This window comes from Drosophila yakuba, chromosome 3L (genome assembly GCF_016746365.2).
Source record: "Drosophila yakuba strain Tai18E2 chromosome 3L, Prin_Dyak_Tai18E2_2.1, whole genome shotgun sequence".
Classification (NCBI taxonomy): domain Eukaryota; kingdom Metazoa; phylum Arthropoda; class Insecta; order Diptera; family Drosophilidae; genus Drosophila; species Drosophila yakuba.
This window is the reverse complement of record NC_052529.2, coordinates 24,779,994-24,802,051: the sequence shown is the minus strand read 5'-3', so window position 1 is coordinate 24,802,051 and position 22,058 is coordinate 24,779,994. Positions and strand designations below refer to the sequence as shown.

The window sequence follows — 22,058 nt, the reverse complement described above, 5'->3', positions numbered from 1 at the left end:
CTGCGTGCCTTCCGATGGATCCGACTCCACGTTCTTGTCACCATTCTCCTCCTGATCCTGCTGTTTTAGTTCGTTGACATGTACCGTGCATTCCTTTTTGTTCGTCCGGTGGCGAATCTTACATATCACTGGCGATATGAAATCCACAATTTGGTACGGTCCATCGAACCTCGAAGCTAGTTTGGCCGCAAACCCTTTAGCCGCTTTAGACAAATTGTGCTCCTTGGCCCACACCACTTCACCAACGCTTGGCTTTCACTGCCTTCTCCGCAGGTTGTAATGCCTTGCTTGGTCCTGGGACACCCTCTCTAGGTTCCTGCGCACAATCTCGAAGACCTCTCTCATCTTCTCAGCGTTTCCTTCCGGTGACTCTGGTTGCCTTCCCGTACCTAGCGTTTCTCTGTCATAGAGTGCGTTCGGTAGTCTTGGCTCGCGGCCCTGTGTCAAAAATGCCGGTGAGTAGCCTGTGGAATCTAAAACACTGGAATTCACAGCCAGCATGATTTCGGGCCACCTTTCATCCCAATTCCTCTGGTTCTGTCCGGCAAACTGCGCTATCATTGTCTTCACTGTTTGCTCTCTCTGTCGGATTCTCCTGTGGGGTATACGGTGCCGTTAACTGCTGCTTTATCCCCATGTCGTTGAGGAACTTCTTAAAAGCCCGGCTCGTGAACTGCACGCCGTTGTCCGTGATCACCACCTTTGGTACTCCAAATCGTGAGACTATGCGTTCCCTGAACGCTTTCTGCAACGTTTCCGCCGTGGCTGTTCGCAAAGGCACCAACTCCGTCCACTTCGAAAACCTGTCGATTAGTACCAACAACATACTGTTTCCGTGCTTCGATCTTGGTAGTGGTCCGACGAAATCGGCGCACACTGTCGCCCAGGGTTCCTCTGGGATCTGTGTCAACATCTTTCCCGCCGCCTGCCGCTGATTCGGTTTGAACCTTTCGCAGTCCTCGCACTTCCGAACGTAGGCCCTAGCGTCTCTCTGCATTCCTGGCCAGTAGTACCGGGCTGCAAGCCGTGCAATCGTCTTCCAACTGCCTACATGACCGGCTGCTGGGGAGTCGTGGTTTTCACGCAAGACAGTTTCTCTCAGCTGCCGCGGAACACATAGCTTCCAGGTCACTACATCTTCGTTCCCTGCTCTATGCGGAATCTGCCTGTAAAGGGTGCTACCCTCCCACACGTAGTCTGGGAACTTTTGAGGCTGTGCTTTTAGTTTTTCTCGCATTTCCTTGATCCAGCTGCACTCTGATTCGGCCCCCTTGTCCTGCGTTCTTCTCAGCATATCGGGTACTGCTGAGTCCGACTCTGGCAGTGGCTGCCTCGACAATGCGTCTGCTACCATGTTCAACTGGCCCCTCCTGTATGCTACCTCGAAGTCGTACTGCTGCAGCTCCATCGCCCATCTGGCAATTCTTCCCGAAGGGCTTTCTATGTTGTTTAGCCACTTCAGCGCCATATGATTCGTCACTACCTTAAAGTGGTAGCCCTCAAGGTACGGCTTTAGCTTCCGAATAGTCCACACAATTGCCAAGCACTCCTTCTCTGTTCGAGTAGTTCTTCTCGGCTCCGTTTAGGGTCCGGCTAAAGTATGAAATGACCCTCTCACCATCTTCTGTGTCCTGTGTGAGGATTGCGCCCATCCCGTAGTCACTGGCGTCCGTTTGCAGGATGAACGTTTTCCCGAAGTCGGGGCACGCCAAGACTGGGTCGGTTACCAATCTGGCATTTACCTCCTCGAAGGCTTGCTGATGGTCCTGTGACCATGTCCACTTGGTACCCTTGCGGAGGAGGTCATTGAGTGGCCTTACAATGCGCGCGAAGTCAGGCTCGAAACGTCGGTACCACGATGCGACTCCAAGGTACTGCCTCAGCTCTCGGACCGATGACGGTGGTTCTAGCTGGGCTATCGCTGCTACCTTCTCTGGGTCCGTGCCTATCCCTTGGCTTGTGACACGGTGCAGAAGTTCTTGTTTGAAGAACTGGCATTTCTCCGGGCCGTGACTCTTCCAGCGGTATTTGCCAATACCCATCCTTTAGGTCCAGACTGCTTATAAAGCGCGCCTCCCTTAGTTGGTCGAGGATGTAGTTTATCCGTGGCATCGGGTAGGCATCCTTTATGGAGTTCGCGTTTATCTGCCTGAAGTCCACGCATAGTCTCCATTTTCCCGTTTTCTTCTTCACCATGAATATGGGTGAGCTGTACGGGGCGCTCGTCGCGTGGGCTGAGAATTGTTGTCGTACGCAGACTCACGGAAGCTCACGGCTGTGATCCCCAAGGCAAACGCCTGTGGAACAGCAACACGTCAACCCCACGTCTGGTTCGGACTGTTGGCGCCGGTACCACGCCTGCTTGGATTGCACGGACACACCAGGCTATCGCCTGGTTTAAGCACGCGATCTCCTACACAGTCCACCGGGTCTACATCACAATCCCTGCCGCTTCCTCGGGAGCCCGCTCAGGTCTGGCCTCTCCTGTTGTTTGCCTCCTGGCTACTCGTGCTTCGTCGTTTGGACCTCAGCTACCTGCGTCTCAGTTCGGAGACCTTCTCGTCCCGAACGTCTTGACGTAGCGATCTTGCTCCTTGGTGACTATCACGGTCGTAGCTCCTCTGCTGACTTCGTTCTAACGTTGTTAACTCGTACACTTGTTCTCCTCGACTGTCTGTCCTGCTTCCAGCGCTCGGCCTGTTTATATAGGCCTCCTCTAACGGTTTACCCCTTTGGTCTCCAGTCTCCGGATCCAAAGTCCATGATTTTACCGTTGGCCCGGTCCAAAGTTCGATTTGTCCCGTTATTTGCCTTTGAGCCTGCTGACTCTCCAAACTCTCTTTTCAGCAGTCCGGAGTCTCCATCCTCTCTCTCTCCACTTCCCGAGTCTCCAAACTCTCTTCCTCTAGAGTCTCCAAACTCTATTTCTCCAGCCCAGAGTCTCCAAACTCTCTTTCTCCAGCCCAAAGTCTCCAAACTCTCTTTCTCCGGGCTTCGCACTGCCGTTACTACGCTTTGCCTTGTTGCGTAACTGGCAACGGTAGGCCCTCCTTATGCGATCACTATTCGCATTTGTGCGGAGTTTTAACTCCTCACAACACTCGGAACGAGCTGCATCAAGAACTGAAGGCCTATTCATTTGACGCCAAACCGAGCCACCTTTCAAACGATGGTACTTCAGAGCCGTCAGGAAAACGAGCTAGGCCCCACTTCAAGTATCACAACTGCGGAAAGCCTGGTCACAAAAAGGCGGACTGTCGATCAAATACAATGGCAGTGCACGTCCAGCAACCCGGCAAGCAACCTTCAGGGAAAGACCGATCAACTTTGACTTGTTTCAATTGCGGAAAAGCTGGACACATCTCTACAGTATGTCCTGATCGTCAGGAGCGTTCGTCGTCTTCCAAAAACAACATTGTAAAAGATATCAACATCTGTACCATTTTTGAACCTGTAGGAACGTTTTCGCAATCTGGTAAGTTGTTCCAATTTTGTTTTGATTCTGGAGCTGAGTGTTCACTCATCAAGGAGGCTACTTCGCAGAGACTATCTGGATCCAGAATGGGCAGCGTAGTTATTTTAAGGGGTCTTGGTAGCAATACTATTTGTAATATCTATTGGCCAATGTTTTTATTTGTGAACGTTCATATGAAATATTGTTTCATGTAGTGTTAGACAATTATATTAAGTATGACGCTCTGATTGGTCGAGATATTTTGAGCCAGGGAGTCGGTGTGACAATAACATCAAAATCGCTTACTATGTTTAATGAAAAATCTATATTAGCTGTCGAAGTTTCCGAAAAGAATCCTGATTTGGCTAGCATTGACACCGATCTGCATGGACCAGATAGAGACCAATTGTTGTCAATAATACAAGAATATTCAGGGTCATTCATAAATGGAATTCCCCAAAGCCGTGTGACTACGGGACAGTTAGAAATTCGCTTGATCGATCAAAATTAGACGGTTCAAAAGCGCCCATATAGGTTGAGTGTAAAGGAAAAGGAAAAGGTTCGTCATTTAATTCAACAGCTGTTGGAATCAAACATTATTAGACCCAGTTCCTCCCCCTTTGCGAGCCCAACGTTACTTGTCCGAAAAAAAAATGGTACTGACCGCCTCTGCGTGGATTATAGAGAGCTAAACGCAAATACCGTTTCTGACAAGTACCCTTTGCCGCTAATTTCTGATCAAATAGCTAGGCTGAGTGGTGCTAGGTTTTTCAGCTGTATAGACATGGCAAGCGGATTTCACCAGATCCCTATTCACCGGAATTCAGTCGAGCGAACGGCGTTTGTCACCCCAGAAGGCCAGTACGAATATTTGACTACGCCATTCGGGCTTAAAAACGCACCTTCCGTATTCCAAAGAACTATTAATCGTGCCTTAGGTGATCTTACCCATTCATATGCCATTGTTTATATGGATGAGGTAATGATAATTGCATGTACAAAAGAAGAAGCTTTTGAAAGATTGCGAATAGTATTGCAAACACTTACGCATGCTGGATATTCTTTTAATATTACAAAATGTTCCTTTCTTAAGTCTTGTGTTGAATATTTGGGCTTCGAGGTAAAGGCAGGTGAGATCCGACCGAATTCTAGGAAAATTCGAGCCCTTTTAAGTTTGCCACCCCGCAGTCCGTCATTGAGAAAATTTTTTTGGGCTAGTCTCATATTTTCGACAATTTGTACCCAAGTTTTCACAACTGATGAAGCCTCTTTACGGCCTTACTTCAAAGAGCAAGTCATTTTTGTGGGAATTGGAGCATGAGCAGATACGGCAAAAAGTAATATCTATTTTAACTAATGAACCCGTCCCACAATTTTCTACCGAGCTCCACACAGACGCGAGTTCTGTTGGCTATGGCGCTATTTTGCTGCACCGAATCGAACAGAAGCCTCGAGTTATCGAATATTTTAGCAAGATGACATCTTCAGCAGAATCACGTTACCATTCAATTGCTGTCTACAATTCTATAAAACACTTTCGCCATTACTTGCATGAACGTCATTTTGTTGTATTTACTGACTGCAATTCGCTTAAAGCCTCTCGTACAAAGATAGAACTGACTCCTAGAGTTCGTAGGTGGTGGTCGTACTTGCAATCTTTCGAATTTGATATCACCAGGTGAGCGTGTGGCTCATGTTGACTTTCTGTCTCGGAATCCGGTTCCAAAAATTGTCAAGAATTCAATAGGCGTAGTCGAAAAACATATCAATATGACAGAAATATCCGACAACTGGTTATTGGCTGAACAGCAAAGAGACGAAGAAACTTCTTCTATTATCTCTAAATTGCGTAATGATGAATTGCTCGAGGATTTGGCCAAAACTTACGAAATACGGTCTGGAACTCTATACCGAAAAGTTCAAAGAAATGGAAAGACTCGATGTCTGCCCAAAGCAGTTTCGGTGGTTCGCTGTCAACAACGTACACGAGTCAATTATGCATCTCGGCTGGGAGAAAAATCTTGAGAAAATTTACGAGTTCTGTTGGTTCGATAAAAAGTCTAAATATGTTCGCCAATTTGTGGACAACTGTATCACTTGTAGATTGTCAAAACCTCCGTTTGGCAAAATACAATCCGAACTCCATCCCATTCCTAAGATCGACATCCCGTGGTAAACTTAGCGGAAAAAGCGACCAGAAGGAGTATATAATTGTGTTGATAGACGCGTTTACTAAATTTGTCTACCTCTCTCATACTATGAAGTTAGACACTGATAGTTGCATTAAGGCAGTGAGATCTGTTATATCGTTATTCGGTGACCCCTCCCGACTTATCGCTGATCAAGGTCGTAGCTTTGCTAGTTCAGCATTCCGTGATTTCTGCTCAGCACAGAAAATGGATTTACATTTAATTGCCACAGGTGCTAGTCGTGCCAATGGCCAAGTGGAGCGAGTCATGAGTACTCTAAAGTCCATGCTGACCGCATTTGAAACTGGCCCAGGATCTTGGTCTTACACCTGTTGTAAATGAAGAAAATATTGTCGATGTTGGCTCAGTTACAGAAATGGCAAAACATAACATGGAAAAGAATGCCAAAATTGATAAAGCTAGATTCGATAAAAATAAAGCTACTATTGTAAGACACAAGGTAGGAGACCATGTTTTGCTTAAAAATGAGGAACGTCATCAGACCAAACTAGATCCTAAGTTTAAAGGTCCATTTGTAGTGGCCGAAGTATTACCAGGAGATCGATATAAACTTAAAGCATTAAATAATAACCGAACTTACAAATATTCTCATGAATCTCTGCGATGTATGCTTGAGAAGAGGATTACCACAGTGTTTGAAGATGAAAGCGCAGAAGACGCCAGTGATCAAGCCAGTGAGGGCTGTGATCTCGATAATGACTAAGAATTTGTAAACCTCCGGACCTATTCCAAATGCAACTTTCTCTACCATATGGGTGCCCGAGTTATGTGGTTCGCCATTTTGTTGCAGTTAAGTTTAAATTTGGTAACGGTTGGTGGTGCGAGTAAGTTGTCCGGCTTTTAGACTACGTCAAGTGGGTGCCACGTATGTTGGCCGGATTGTCGAGCTATGAGCTGTGAGCTAGGCTAACAAAAGATGGACTGGCCGGTTTGAAAAACTGTGTGCTAGTAGAAAATTGTATTGAAAATCAAGAACTTTAAGGGAGAAGGAGAGTCTTAAACACTGGCAGTTTTTGGCGGTCTGTAGGCGTTAGAGTGGGCGTGGCAGAAAGTTCTTTGGCAAATCGATAGAAATTTACAAGACTAATGCAAAAATGAAAAAATATCAAAACATTTTTCAAAAGTGTGGGCGTGGCTGTTTTGGGCGGTTTGTGGGCGTTAGAGTGGCGTGGCAACATGAATCGACAAACTTGCGCTGCGTCAATGTCTCTGGAGCTTGTATGCTTAGTCTCAACTTTCTAGCTTTTGTAGTTCCTGAGATCTGAGCGTTCATACGGACGGACAGACGGACGGACGGACAGACGGACATGGTCATATCGACTCGGCTATTGATCCTGATCAAGAATATATATACATATATATATATATATATATATATATTTATATGGTCGGAAACGCTTTCTTCTGCCTGTTACATACTTTTCAATGAATTTAGTATACCCTTTTACTCTACCAACAACGGTTATAATAAGTAGATTACCAAAATAACTTTATATCCTTACAACGTTGCGTTGCCTAATGCAACCGATGTTGTTAAATATTGAATATAAATAAGATCTGAAAAAGAATTGCAAGTTTCGCAAAAATCCAATAAATAAAGCAAATTTATATTAAACAAAATAATAATAATAATAAAATGTATTAAAAAAATTATAATAGATATAGCTCCTATTAAAAAGTTATTATATTTAAAATGCTATATAAAACTTTTTAAGGCATTTAAAGAAAATCCAAATATGTTTATTTGTTAGCTTACTCATCTTCATGTTGGTTTTATTACTAAATGGTACAAAAACATGCGTGTATTATTCCTTGAGTATATTTACGGGGTTCTTATTTTCTACACAGGCTATTGGTTTAAGCAATATTAATATCAACTTTAACAATTGTTATATTTCATCTTTTGATTCATCTTTTAAAAGGAAGCAAATTTGGTTAAAATGTTTCTCTTCACGTTTTAATTTAATTTAAACATACATTTTTTTATAATAAAATTAAAAAAAAAAACAAGTTTAAGAACGTTAAGAACGGCGCTGTTTTGCGTATTTTGTAGCGATGGTGGTTTGTCTTATGGATCTATTTTTTTTGTTACCAGCGGTAATACATGCTATCCTTAACGTGTTGAGTATGAGGTAAAACATTGCCAATGTAAGCTTAAAAGTATTTTTAAAATAATAATGTGTAATTTTGATTAAATTTCAGCAAATAAATCGTATAGTTCTTTTATAACAATAATTAATTTTTAAAATATATTATGAACCAAGAGAGAACGCTATAGTCGTGTTCCCCGACTATCTGATACCCGTTACTCAGCTAGTGGAAGTACTAGTACTCTACGAGTAACGGGTATAATAAAAAGGTTTATAATAAATTAATAACGATGATCGATATTAAGGAATTTTTAACACACGAGGACGTGTGATAGGTCAGGAAGGCCGTGTCGTAGATCATTTGAATTTAACGACAATTTTAACATTTGCGTCTTTCTGCTTGGCACGCGCCATGCAGGCGCCTTTTCTATTCTTTTAATGCGCGGCAGACAACCGTTAGAGTTTCTGCCGAACGTAGTCTGGTCGCGGGTATGAGCGGGGGGAAGTAGAAGTCTGCACGAAAATGAGAAGCATACAGAAATATGCAGTGTGCATTAGTATTGGTGTATGCGGACTAGAATAAGTCTCCAAAATGTGTTGGTTGTAGAGTTAAGAACTACGCATAATTCTGATTTGCTAGATTCAAACTGATTCAAACTGCCACGCCCACACTTTTGAAAAATGTTTTGATACTTTTCAATTTTTTGCAGAGAAACTTTTGCTAGGCCCACAAACCGCCCATAGCTGCCAAGCCCACATTTTAAAAATGTTTTAATATTTTGTTATTATACCCGTTACTCATCGAGTAAAAGGGTATACTAGATTCGTTGAAAAGTATGTAACAGGCAGAAGGAAGCGTTTCCGACCATATAAGGTCAATATATTTTTGATCAGGATCAATAGCCGAGTCGATCTGGCCATGTCCGTCCGACATAGAATCAGCGCAAGTTTGTCGATTCATGTTACCACGCCCACTGTAACGCCTACAAACCGCACAAAACTGCCACGCCCAAACTTTTAAAAAATGTTTTGATATTTTTTCATTTTTTTATTGGTCTTGTAAATTTCTATCGATTTGTCAAAGAACTTTTTGCCACAGCCGTTCTAACGCCCACAAACCGCCCAAAGCTGCCACGCCCACACCTTTGAAAAATGTTTTTAAATATTTTCATTTTTGTATTGGGCTTTAAAATTTCTATCGATTTGCCAAAAAACTTTTTGCCACGCTCACTCTAACGTCCACAAGCCGCCAAAATCTGTCAGTGTTGAAGACTTTCCTTTGCACTTTTTCTAGCTGAGTAACGGGTATCAGATAGTCGGGGAACGCCTGACTCTCAATTGATTCCATATCCTCCACCTCTTCCGCCAGCTCGAGGGACTCCAGCTTTTCCTCGTACCTTGGTGGCAGAAAGTACTCCAGGAGCTGCGTTGTAAGTTTCTTCCAGTAGGTTTGCTTTCCAGTAGGTTTTTTGTTCCTTGATATCGGATACCCCAGCTCCGCACCCGGTCCTCGATTTCCGATTCCACTTTTGTTTTTTACCATTTTTGTGTCTTTTTCCGTATCTATCTCTACCTTTTGTGTTTCGGCCTTAGTTATTACTAGTACTGGTCTCTGTCCTGGGATTTTTTCCCTTCTATGCTTCGCTATTATTTCCGTTAGTCCTTAACTTCCTCCCTATAATCGACGGTTTTCGAGAACGCCGACAATAGTCGTCTTAACTCTTCGTTCGATCCTGACGTGTCTATTCCGAATTCGGCTGCGCTGAGCTCTTCCAAACATGGAGAAGTTTGAGAGGCCCTGAGGTCTTCCAAATATGAAGAGAAGTTTGAGAGACCCTAAGTTCTTCCAATTATGGAGAAAGGCTTAAGAAAGAGATAATATAGTTAAATCCTTCTTTATATTACCAAGTTTATCTCCTTCTTGTTGTTCCTTGGGGGTGTGCCCGCTTATCTTTCTTTATTTTCACCGCATTAGTGTGCCCACCCCTTGGTGGGCCAGTGTGCTCCTTCACCTTGCCTGTGGCGCACGCACGCGTATTGTTTGAATTTGATGAAGTTAATGGGTTGTTTCTGAACTTTGATTTCATTATTATTGACTTTATTGTATTTCTTGTCTATTATTATCGACTTCATTGTATTTCTCTTATGTGTTCTTATGTGTTATTGTGCGCATTAAGCGTCACAAAGTATTAATTAGCGCATTACGTTTGATTTACCGTTACTGCTCAAAGATTTTGCGAAACCATTATGTGACTCTGACCCATTCCGTTGAGCTAAAGCATAACTTTTTTTTTATGCAATAATATTTTGGTTTACGAACTGGCAGCTATTTCAATAACACAGCTTACCGGAAAACCGAAATTAATAGGCTTAAATTATATTTTCAAAACATAGCTGGCATGAGAACTAAAACAAAATCAGTCTTTCTAAACAGCTCCACCCCCGATTACGATTTATTGTATTGGTTGCAACATGGTTTAACACTAACTTCAACTCGTTAGAATTTTTTGAACTCAATGTTATTATTTTTGTTTATAAATTTATTTTTGTTATTGAGGAATTTTTACAGCACCCACCCAAATTAATAATTAATAATGTTGTGATGTACATCACCAGCCATTATGTTTTAACATAAAGTTTGTAAATTTTCTACCGTCTGTTAATGATTTAATTAAGTTGCCTTCAGAAGTTAAAAAATCTTAGAAGCAATTTTTATAAGAGGCTTGTCCAATGGGGTTCTCCAGTAGATGGTAAAAGGTACAGACAACACAAAAGAGTATTTAAGTTCCTGAATAAGTTCTTATCTAATCAGTATATCTCTGAAGCTGAAAATAGCCTCAGGACGAACCCTTACACTTTCTGGGGCTTTATTATTTTCAAAAATAAATCTTCGTCAATATCTTCTGGAATGGCATATGGCAACATTTGAGCTAACTCTGATTTTGGCATCCCATTTTCTACTAACTTTGTGTCGGCTGTTGACCAATTTTGGGTCATTATCAGTAATAGATAACGCCATTGTTGATGGGATATTGCACTTTTGTTATTCCCCTAAGCCCGACATTGATAGAGTCTCCTCCTTTTTTCTTAAAAGCTGAATTTAATACTTATTTCTCCCTGTTAAGATATTTTTTCGTCATCATTATTTAAGGATATATTTATTTATGTAACGAACATTTATTGAATACTTCGGCTGGATGTTAAACTCAAGGGAAGTGCACACGCAAAAATTTTCTCCTGCTGGGCTCGTCGACTATGAGGGGTGGTGGTCTTGCTACTTCTCTTGGATTCGCCTTTTCTCATTATGAAGTTCATATTTTGCGTGAAGGGACAAGCCAAAAAATAGGGGCACGGGATAACACCAGTCTTAGTCTAAATACACGGAAAAGGATAGACATTGACAAGAAAAGGAAAATGTTGCACTATATCATGACGAACACCTACTTATCTCAGATGGAATTGAGATACTTTTCGCCCTCGCAACCATGGCCGTTCTATTACCATATTTATATTCTTAGATTGAACGGCCCCTTCGGTGTTCAGATGTCTCAAGGGGTTAAGGTCATGCCATGTCAAAAATTACTGTTTTTCTAAAACATTATAAAAATGTATTTAAAAGCTAAAAGGAGACGACATATCTGGGGACATGCTAAATTGAATTTAAACAGTTGGTATTAATATAAAAAGGGATAAATATAAGTGATTATAAAGGTGGGCTAAAAGTATTATATATAAAGTATTATATATATTATTTAGTAAATAAGACAAAAATTAAGCAATAGTTAAATTTGAAGGGCTTGTCATCGTTTTTTTACAATGTTTTATATTCGGTTATAATTTCAAAACGCGGAGCCGATTCAGACAAATAGTATTTGGATCAAAATTGAGTGGGCTTCGATTGCAGCGAACGTTTTGAACGCATTTGTTAATTTTTTTTTTGTCCTGCCTACATAACTCTATGGCTTCTTTAAGGTTTTATTTGGTTAATTTACTTTTACTTTTTGGGTATGCAGAGTTATTTTTGATTTGGGGACGAATTGGAGGGAAATAGAATTTTCATATAACTTTACGATTTATATATTTTCGCTCACCAATTTTCGCCGACAAGTCCCTCGTTGAAAGCGCTTTCAAGGGCCTGTAAACGCTGCAGAAAATATTATATTCACTTCTTTTTTTCTTCCAAAATTACATTATGTTTTATATTAAATATTCATATCTCATTTTTTTCCAAACGATAGACATATAGGTTTTTATACCGAGCAGAGGCGAACAGAAAATCACTCAAAACAAAAATTCACAGAACAAACAAAAACCACTCAATTTTTCTTAGGCCACGCCTTTTCCTTTCTCTAGGATCTTGCCGTTTTCTTTTTGCCGGATGTTTTACAAATTTCACCGGTTGAACACCAAAAAAAAATATAAGAAATAAACTAATTCTACTTATCCGACACTTAACCAAAATCAGGCCATTTTTGGCCTATGACTTTCTTCATAGTTTTTTCCTTAAATTTCCTTTCATACCTCCAATTTCACCACTTTTCTCTTTCCTTCTTAGATCTTTTTTTGGCCTTTTCTCGGTCCTTAGATTACACCGCTTAAAAATGATTTTGCACTAGCCAAAGAAAAATGATTTTTGTCCTGCTTTTTCGTTTCGCGGCGGCGACACCGGTGCGTTTTAAAAGTGCCGGGCGGGACGACTGCACGATCACTGAAGCGAAATTTGTTTCCGACTCCAGCTCCCTCATGGGGTCTCCAAATCTTTGAGTGCTTTTGGCGGCTTTCTTTCCCTGACTTCCTGGTCCGCGACTCTGGACGCAGCTGGTGGATTGGGGCGTTGGCTTGAGGGACTTCACGTTGCCCACGGTGTATTTTGGACGAACCCTGCAGTTCTGCAAATTAATGCTTGTTATTTTAACTTCTCACTTTGCCTTTGCCCAAACGGGGTATATAACGTGGACCAATTTAAATACTTTTACGAAGCACATCGCGCACAACTGCTCTTAACCAAAATCGGGAGGTGAAAAAAAATCTTAGACGCCACCAATCTGGCGCCAACCTACTGCCCCTAGGAAAAAGAGAGATGTACCCCAGAGAAAGTTGACATTTGGGCCTGTTGCTCTCCTTTGCCTTTCTTTTGAGCCACTTCTTTGGTTCGAACACCCACATCTAGATGGCGCCTATGAATATGCGGTCGTCGATCTTATACTACAAGCGCTACATTTATAGAAAGAAAATTTCCAAGATCATGCTGATTACAAAAAGCGTGCTGGGTGGAGAAAGCCTTCAACTACAGGCCAATTTCTTAAATCAGGAATATTGCTAAGCTTTTTGGAAGGATATATTTTAATAAAATGTTCCTGGATTTAAGCCTGGAAGCTAAACCTAGCCACCTTCTCTAAGCACTGCATGCATGTCTTTGAAATCCATTCTCAGGTTGATTTGGTGAACACAGAATTCGCAGAACACAGAAGTCTTTGACAAATTTTGCCATTTCGCTTTGGGAGTCAAACTTTTCCAAATTGCGTATGCAATGTTTGAGCTTGTTAGGCGAAATACCTTGCAGTCTTATTTTAATCTTATAAATAAATAAAACGATGGTCTACACCTGATGATGATGATTTTTATATAAAACGAAGACGTAAGGTTAAACATTACAGACGAAGAACGACGAGGATGAATTCACTGTAGGTTTCATAAAGATGACGAGTAACGATAACTAACTAGAGATGAGTTTAGTAAGTTTAATGCTAAGACGATGGCAAAAAGAAACGAAGACGGAAGGTTAATTTGAATTCATTAAAATATATATAATAAACTTTAATAATGAAATAAATGAAAATGAAATAAAGAAAATCATGTAAATGAGGCTTAAGAGTATGCATAAGTAATGCTTTATGTAACATATGTTTACACATATGTTGAGAACACGTTTTGTTATACGAAACATTTTCAGTAATTATCTAATATGCTAATAGAAATAGCTAACTGTTGAATATCGAAATATAGAATATATCTCAAAGAAGGTAAATGAGGTAGATATGTACAGGTAGGCCGATATTAAAACTAAATTCTTTCCACTAGATGGTATAAAAATGTTTAACAGGATGTTACGGGATGTGTGTTTAAATGCATTTTTATCTTCTTTTGTCATTTAATAAATTTGTTTTACGAATCTGATTTTTGTAATGTAATGCTAAAGGCAGGTAGATAAAATGGTAAAATGTAAAATCCCAGATTATGCTTAACTTGTGATTATTTGATGACTTACATCAAAAACTTGATATTCTTTCTCTAGACTTCCAAACCGACGTTAACTGTGATGTTTTTTGGTAGACACTGTGTAGACTGATGTCAACTTTGATAGGTTAGGTTAGGTTAGGTTTTACCGGCCGTCGGTAATCGACGCACTTATATCATTAGAGGTCCATTGTGATACCGTGTATGTTTTCCCCTTTTGCCCGTCGAGGTTCGTGTGCAGTTTCCCCAGCCAGAGGAGCTCGTGAATTTTTGTATCCGATGTGGATAGGTGTCGGACAGGTCGGACGTGTCTATCAGGAATCTGCTTCCTAATTGAGTAAGTCTTTTCGCTTGCAGTGCTGGACAGTGGCATAGTAGATGCTCTACCGTTTCTTCCATTTCTTCGTACCTACAGCTACGGCAGAAATCGTTATACGGGGCATTTAGTCTTCTGGCATGGGTTCCTATCATCTCTTGTTTGAGTGGCGCGGTAGTGCCTTCTCGAGCTAGTTAATCTACGTGGAGTTGCCTTCTATGTCCCTGTGACCGGGTACCCATATGCGGCTGGTTACGAATTGTTGTGTCATCTCATGTAAAGATGATCGGCAATTCGATACTGTTTTTGAGTGACTTGAGATTGAGCCAATCGATTTGATAGCTGCTTGGTTATCACTGAAAATGTTTACATGTAAGCTTTCCGGTTTTAGGGCTTTTAAGTGTTTTAGGGCCTCCCTTATTGCTGCTACTTTAGCTTGGAAAGCGCTGCAATGATCGGGGGTGAGTTCCACTCGTCCCTCTCTGGGATGATTGTGTTGAACGGTGTTTGTATGTACTCCGTTGGAGTACAGTAGTCTATCCTGGAGGGGACAATTTGAATGTTTTTTAGGATACATGAGTGACCCGCTTCTTGTGGGTTCCACTGTTTGGTATCTCAAAGCCTGATTTCCGCTACTGTAGCCTGTTCCATGCCAGCTAGTTCTGGGCTTGGGAGGTTGAGTATGGCATTTAAGGCTTTGTTTGGGGTGGTGCGTAAAGCACTGAAGATGCAGAGTGCCGCAGCTCTACCACGACCCCATACAGTAGTATTGGTCTAACGATGGCCGTATATATCCAGTTTACTATATAGGGTGTCATGCCCAATTTGAACCCTTGCACGTGAAGGGTGCCATAGAAGCTTTTTTATATCTGAGGTTCCAGTTCCAGTTTAGTTTCCTGTCAAGTATTACGCCCAGGTACCTTGCGCTGGTACTGAAGGAAAGTCTTTGATTGTTGAGGATAGGTGGGACTAAGTCTATACTTCCTAGTGAAGAGAACCAGCTCAATCTTTGAGGGGTTAGTTCCTAATCCGTTATTCTTGGTCCAGCTGGACAAAACACTGAGTTTAAGCTCATGAAATCGCATAGCGTTTGGGGGTATTTGCCTGTGAAAATGATGCAGGCCGATGATTCTTTCAAGGGTCTTTAGTAGGAAGGATGACAGACTAATTGGTCTGAAATCCTTTGGGGTCGTGTGTGATGGTTTCCCTGCTTTAAAAATGTCAAGAAGCCAGATTATGGCAATATTTCCCGCATGTTGGGTTTGTGCGGGTTTGATTTTGTCTGTACCTGCAGATTTCTATGGTTTAAGCTGTGCATGGCCCAATGGAGCACCTTTGGGTCTATGCACAGTTCGATACTTGCCAGTGTGGCGTTTGTTTGTTGGGAGGTGAGAGCGTTTTGGCTATTTCCTGGAAATTGAGTGTCTAGAAGTATCTCCAGAGATTCCTTACTCGTGCTGGTCCAGGAGCCATCTGATCTTTTAAGGTAGCCTAGGGTTGTGGCTGATTGGGAGAGGATTTTTCAAAGTCTGGCTGCTTCAGTTGTATTTTCAATTTCTGAGCAGAAGGAATGCCACGAGGATCGCTTTGCTTTCCTGATCGCTTTTTTGTAGTTTGCAAGGGCTCTCTTGTAGGCGATACACATTGCCTCCTCATTTCCTGCCTGGACCCTGTTATAAACGGTTCTGCAGTCTATTCGGAGGGGGGATAGTTCTACTGACCACCAGGGATGTTTTTTTTCCTTTTGGTCTTGCTATAGGGGCAGGCTTTTTTTTAGTGCATAGTTGCAGGTTTCCGTAAGAATTGAATTTATTTCGTTTTGACTAGAAATTGTTTGGGGGTATGGAGAGGGACCTATTGGGATATTTTCCCTAAACATATTTTTGTATTTTTGCCAGCCTGTTTTTCTTGGGTTTGTGAAAACTGCTGGATTTGAGGGGTTGGCTGTGAGGGTCGTTTCTATATACCTGTGGTCCGAGAAAGAGTGCTTATCTAGCACCCTCCAGTGAGTTACTGTCTCTAATAGTGGTTTAGAGACGAGAGTTAGGTCTATTACCTCTTTTCGGTTCTTAATGATAAAGGTGGGGTCATTACCTTTGTTTGCGTATGAAAAGATTTGAACTAAAAATAAAGTTGAACCGCGGTCATCGCGGTCGTTTGTGCTTTCCCATTGTGTGTGGTGGGCTCATGCATCACAGCCTACTAGGAGGCCAATTTTTTGCTTTTCGCTGTCTTCTAACAGTCTCCTTACCAGCTCATCCGGCGGTTCTTGCCTTTCATAGGCCATGTACGATGGCAGCACTCGGAACGGAGATGGCTGACATTCCACGGTGGCTTCCGCGTTATCTGCATCGCTGTAATTATGGAGCAGAAAAATGCTAAGGTGCTTTTTGGCTAAGATGCAGGCCCTTACTTTACCTTCGCTGGGAGCTGTTAAAAGCTTATATTCCTTAGTCCCCAATCCTGAAACCTTTCCTCCCACTATCCAAGGTTCCTGGATCAGGACTATGTCGACTCCATCCTCAGCCAGATGGAGTTGAAGAGCAGCGGAAGCTGCCTTACTGTGGTTGAGGTTTATTTGCAGAAGCCTCACGGACATCTGCTGTGGGCATCTCCACCACGGTAGTGTCGGCTCCCTCCTCGTCCGATGTGTCTAGGTCTGTCATTGGACCCATGTTCGCAAGGCTGCGGAGGATTAAGGCATCAGTCGAGTAGCCATCCTCTTTTTCCGATGCCTCGATTTCAGAGGCAATCTCCGCGATCACTCCTCCACTGCCTTCCTGATCCTCCTTGGCGGAGTCCGATTTATAGACCTTTATGGGCACTGAGCTGAAGCCGAAGTTTAGCTCCCCATGAGCGGCCTCAATGGGAGCTAGGGACTCCTTGTTTAGGATGAGGATGGCCTGGTTTGATGGCCCCTCCATCTCGTCGACCTTCACCACTCGCCAGTCCGAGGTGGGAAGGTGCGCTGCAGCATGATGAGGATCTGGTCCGGCGCCTTGATGGATGCCGGGATCCAGATCCTTGCACGGGGTCGGCAAGGCACGTCGGACCAGCTCAGCGCAACAAGTCCGGCGCCTTCATACACCTCCCCCAGCTCCATTACTGCGGCTTTGTAAAGCGTTTGTTGTCACAGGCGAACTCCTTGACGCCGCCTTGAAACCATCCCACGTCTTTGCAGACAGGAGGGGGGCCAGGTTATTTGGCTAAAATTTCGAAACATTTGGTGGCTAGAGCTGCCTCCACCCACTTCCATTTGTTTTGTGGAGTTCTGCCACTCGGGTCGTTTCTGTCGACCACGCCCAGGAGAATGAGGTTTTTCACGATCTCCGTAAAAGATCGCCCTGGCTGTACGCGTTGCCGCTTTGCCGAGGGATCGGAGGGAACGTCCTGGGAGCGCTCCCTCTTAGGTGGAGGTCGCTTTTTAACCTCTGTGGGCTTGGGTGGCTTGGGGGCTTCCTTGCCGAAGTATGGCAAAACAGATCTTGCCCATTCCACCTTCTTCATCCATTCAGCCGAAGGAGCCGTTTTCGATCTCTTTGACCTGCAGATCGTTTCAATGTGTAGGTGTATTTGCCGTTACCGGTTGCGACTGAGTGCTTACCGTCCTTGGCTGCGACTGAAGGGGGCATCAGGGCACTAGGGCCTGGAGATGTTCCCATGGCGGCGGCTGTGGGCGGCTTGCACTCAGTAGCCTCAGATTTGAGGCGGGGTTCACTCGAACCCGGTCCTAGGGTGGAGGCCAGGCAGGTGAGCTCACTCACCAACTTCGCTCCCCTGAGGGTTGTTCGGCCAGACTCAGCGGAGATCCGCGACGCCCGGGTAAGGCTTAGAACAGGGGGTCGCCAGGTACCCTGAGCTGGGCTATATAGCCGGAGAGTATAGTCGCACTTCCGGGTGTACGGACAATTACGGCGCGTTCTTCTAGCAAGCTTGAAACTACACGTTAGTCCCCTTGTCCATCACCCGACTGACGGCATGTCAACTTTGATACTTGATCAACATCATTTTCTCAGTCAATAAACTATAGCAGACTGTGCGCATAGAGTATTTGTGCACATCGATGTCGATGTCTTCGCAGTACAACTTTTTTGCTACGGAGAATTATATACGAATTCTACGATACCATATATTAAAAGGTTAAAATAATATTCTAATTGAAACAAAGATGCTGAGTTGTCCTCAAAATTTAATTTTTAAACTAGTTACTTACACTGATGATATTTTCTTGTTGTTAACACTTTGAGGACGATCTGGAAACATATCTGTAAAAAGTATATTGCACTTAAAACTCAACCCGCTTACCTTACCTGTGTATAAAATTTTTCTGTATACGTGATAACAATTTATTTTTCGTTTCAGTCCCTGGAAAGTACGCGACGTATGCTTGCTCTGTGTGAGGAGGTAAGAAAAAATAAAAATATATATAATACGTTAAATTATAACAGTAAGAAGGAATGACACAAAGATACTAATATATATTCCTAAGATACAGTGTTTGTAACTGGCCATTTTTTTAATTTTGCTTAAAAACGGTGGACCCAATTAACCTAATGGTTAAGGCCATTATGGATAGTTTTTGTAGTAGTCTTTATTGACGTCTATGTTTAAAAATTAATTAAATAATTAATTTAAAAGTCAGTTAATAACCACATAAATTTCTTATTTAATATTAACCACAAGGCACAGCCTCACAATTTTTTTCAAAAATATATATATATACAAAAAGTGAAAATTTGTTTGTGTAATAATTCGTGGCTAGTTTTGGATTTTGATATCATCTTTATGTCGATAATTTTATTCTTTTTACACGACGCTTTGCCCTAGGTTAAGGGGAACTATATCTAAAAGTTATTATGTGCGATAAATCTGCATTAGTACCGTCTTAATATTTTATAAAGTTTGATACAACTTCATTGAAACGGTTGCAAAAAGTGAAAAATATGTTTATTTCCTGCCTTACCTAAAATCATAAAAGGCTTTTTTTATTGGTATAAGTGGACATATAAATATACAGTAGTATGATCAAGAAATTATTAGAAAATAAATATGCATTATTTTGTAATATATTTACTCCTCCGTCCTCTTTTGGAACCCGCCCTTATTCCCTCAATCATTGCTATAGATATATATCTAAGGGTACGCTTTATACCATTGTGGGATTGGTTTTGGTTTTTAATGATAAGTCCCACTGTTTTGTTATTTAATTTAATTTTTAATAGTTTTATTACTGAAAATAGTGCTAAGTATAGCTTAGATAGGATACTTTACAATATAATGTAAGTTTGAACAGAATTTAACATCGTTTGACGACTTCGTCGTCGTTTTTTTGTCGTACTTTTTTACGTCTTCTCAGCGTCGTCTCTCGATTTTAACTCCCCGCTTTTCACCTCCTCGTCAATCTCCTTTCGTCGTCACGACTCATCTATGGTGTGTTCGGCTGAACAGTGATGCCAGACTCATTCCCACACCATATAGTTGTACCCCTTACTCGTAGAGTAGAGAGTAATATCAAGAATACCTGATTCGTTGAAAATAAGACTTCCGACCCTAATAATTGTATTTTGTTGATCAGCCGAGTCAATATAAATATGACCTATTAAAACTAGAAATTCTAAATTGAACATGCAGATTCTAATGACGATTTTTCTGTGCAAAGCTCACACCTGCAAAAAGCTTCCTAATCCACAGTTTTAAAAAAAGTTTTATCTTTTTGTCTTCTTTTTTTGTTTACGTATTAATAACATTTTACATATTTTTTCTTAAAAGTTACACACTGAAAGCTCATTTAGAGTATCAATGACCGCTTCTGCGAAACAGTGGGCTTTGTTAATTTCTGTTCGTTAAATGGCTACAATATTATTAAGGCGTTCATCATCATTTTCAGACTGAAGTTTTTAACTTCAGCTTCAGTTGCGGATCGTTACGAGCGTTCTAAAGCACTTAGAACTTTGCGAGTCTACTGATATTCTGCATTCCTTATTAAACACGTTACTTGTAGAGTAAAATATTTGTAAAAAAGTATGTAACTGGTAGAAGGAAGCGTTTTCAGCCATGACCGTCTGTCTGTCCGTCATTATAAACGTCCTTTGATCTCAGCAACTATAAAAGCTGTAATGTTGAGATTAGACATGTAGTCCAGAGACATAGACGCGTTTGTATACTGATGTTCTTACGCCCACAATCGCCACAAAATGGCACGCTCACATTTTCGATATAGATAGTATTATTACATTAGTTGTAATTAAATTTTTTGGGAGATAATGTCTGGCTTTGTAGGCAATGTATTTTACGGAACCTTAGCTTAGTGTCACCCCGAAAGTAATAGAAGGTGCTGCTTAATACTCGAACTACTAAAAATACTGTCGATACTAACGCGGTGGCAACTCTATAAGGCATGGTTCCCCTGGACTCTCTTGTACTGTTTTTCCCACCTTTTTTCTAGCCTTCTTCGTCAAACTCTTTATCTACAGACGACGTTCCGCCCTCTTCCAGGAGATATGACCAAGAAACTCGAGTGCGTTTAATCTTGACAAGGTGTAGGGCATTATCGGGATCGTAGCCAACACACCTATCTAAAAGGATACGCTTGACTTTTCGTAGTGAAGTCGGTACTTCCCAGGCCGACAATCCCTTACCATGGGGTCAGGTGTATTGTTACGTCCTGCATGAATCCCGCCATGAAAAAAGAAATGAAAATGTGCAGGAAGTGCGTGAGAGTGCAAAGGGTTTTAACTTATCCCTACAGTACAGCGCCCTCACGTTAGACATGCGCGAGTACTTGAACCATCAGAACGAAACCTTGAGAGCCCTAAAAGGACTAGCAATAGAACTGGAACGCCTTGGCAGAACCGTGTTCGGCGAATTGAATTACCCGCTGCGCTTTAGCGACGGACTCAGAGATACGTATTATCCTTTTATTAGTAACTATTAGTAACGCTTCGACTATTTCTACGAAAAGATTATGACTCGGGTCATACCAATCTAGCCTGGGCTGTCATCGACACCAGGTAACCCGCTCCACTAGTGCGTCGTCTAGCACTGTTCCGAGATGGAACTGGTGGCTGCCGACATAAAACTCAGATGCATAATTATCACGCCCACTAGCCCGTTGGCATCTTCGGTCGTTCTGGTAAAAATAAGAAGAAAGGCTTCACCCGGTTCTGTGTGGATTATCGGCCTCTTCGCCGGCCCTGCTGGGAAATCTAGACTGGTTTACCTTGACGAAATAGCAATGCGCTTTCACACGTCTTCGATAGATAGCAAAACGTCGGACTAAAGCTAGACCCCCGAAAATGTAAATTCTTTCAAACCAAGATTAGTTATCTGAAAAGTTTCGAAAAGCTCCCCGAAAAGCAAACGATTTGCCTGTGTAGTAAACCTTTAACAAACAGATCAATGTATCAAAGTCTCCAAATTAGGCGAAATAGACGCTTAGTGCGATGAAAGTACTTTTATAGTTTAAGTTTCCTAATTATTCTCAAATAATAGGAAAAAAAAATTAAATAAATAAATAAAAAAAACCCAAAATAACTATGACCCGAAGCGATATTTGCTCTTAACACCAGCGAGAGCAAGACGAACTTCGGCAATCTGTTCAAAAGAGTAACGCTTACTATTACAAATGCAGTACGCGAGCGGTCATTGAACCTAAACCTGCCAAATGCAGTTCTACCAACAAAGCAATAAAGGCCGCACTCTTGCTCTCCCTCATTACCATTGGGGACCGCTACTTTACTACAAAAAGAAAA

At 41.9% G+C, this 22,058-nt stretch overlaps 1 protein-coding gene across 8 annotated transcripts in view; it reads left to right on the top strand.

Moving 5' to 3' along the window:
* The window catches only part of LOC6540108 (synaptosomal-associated protein 25), a 189,782-nt gene that overhangs the window by 11,880 nt on the left and 155,844 nt on the right, over positions 1–22,058 (top strand). For all 8 annotated transcript variants that reach the window (XM_039374344.2, XM_039374343.2, XM_039374342.1 and 5 more), the window contains one exon: positions 18,670–18,711. In XM_039374344.2, the coding sequence (XP_039230278.1) occupies positions 18,670–18,711 (42 nt within the window). The remainder of the gene's footprint in view (positions 1–18,669; positions 18,712–22,058) is intronic.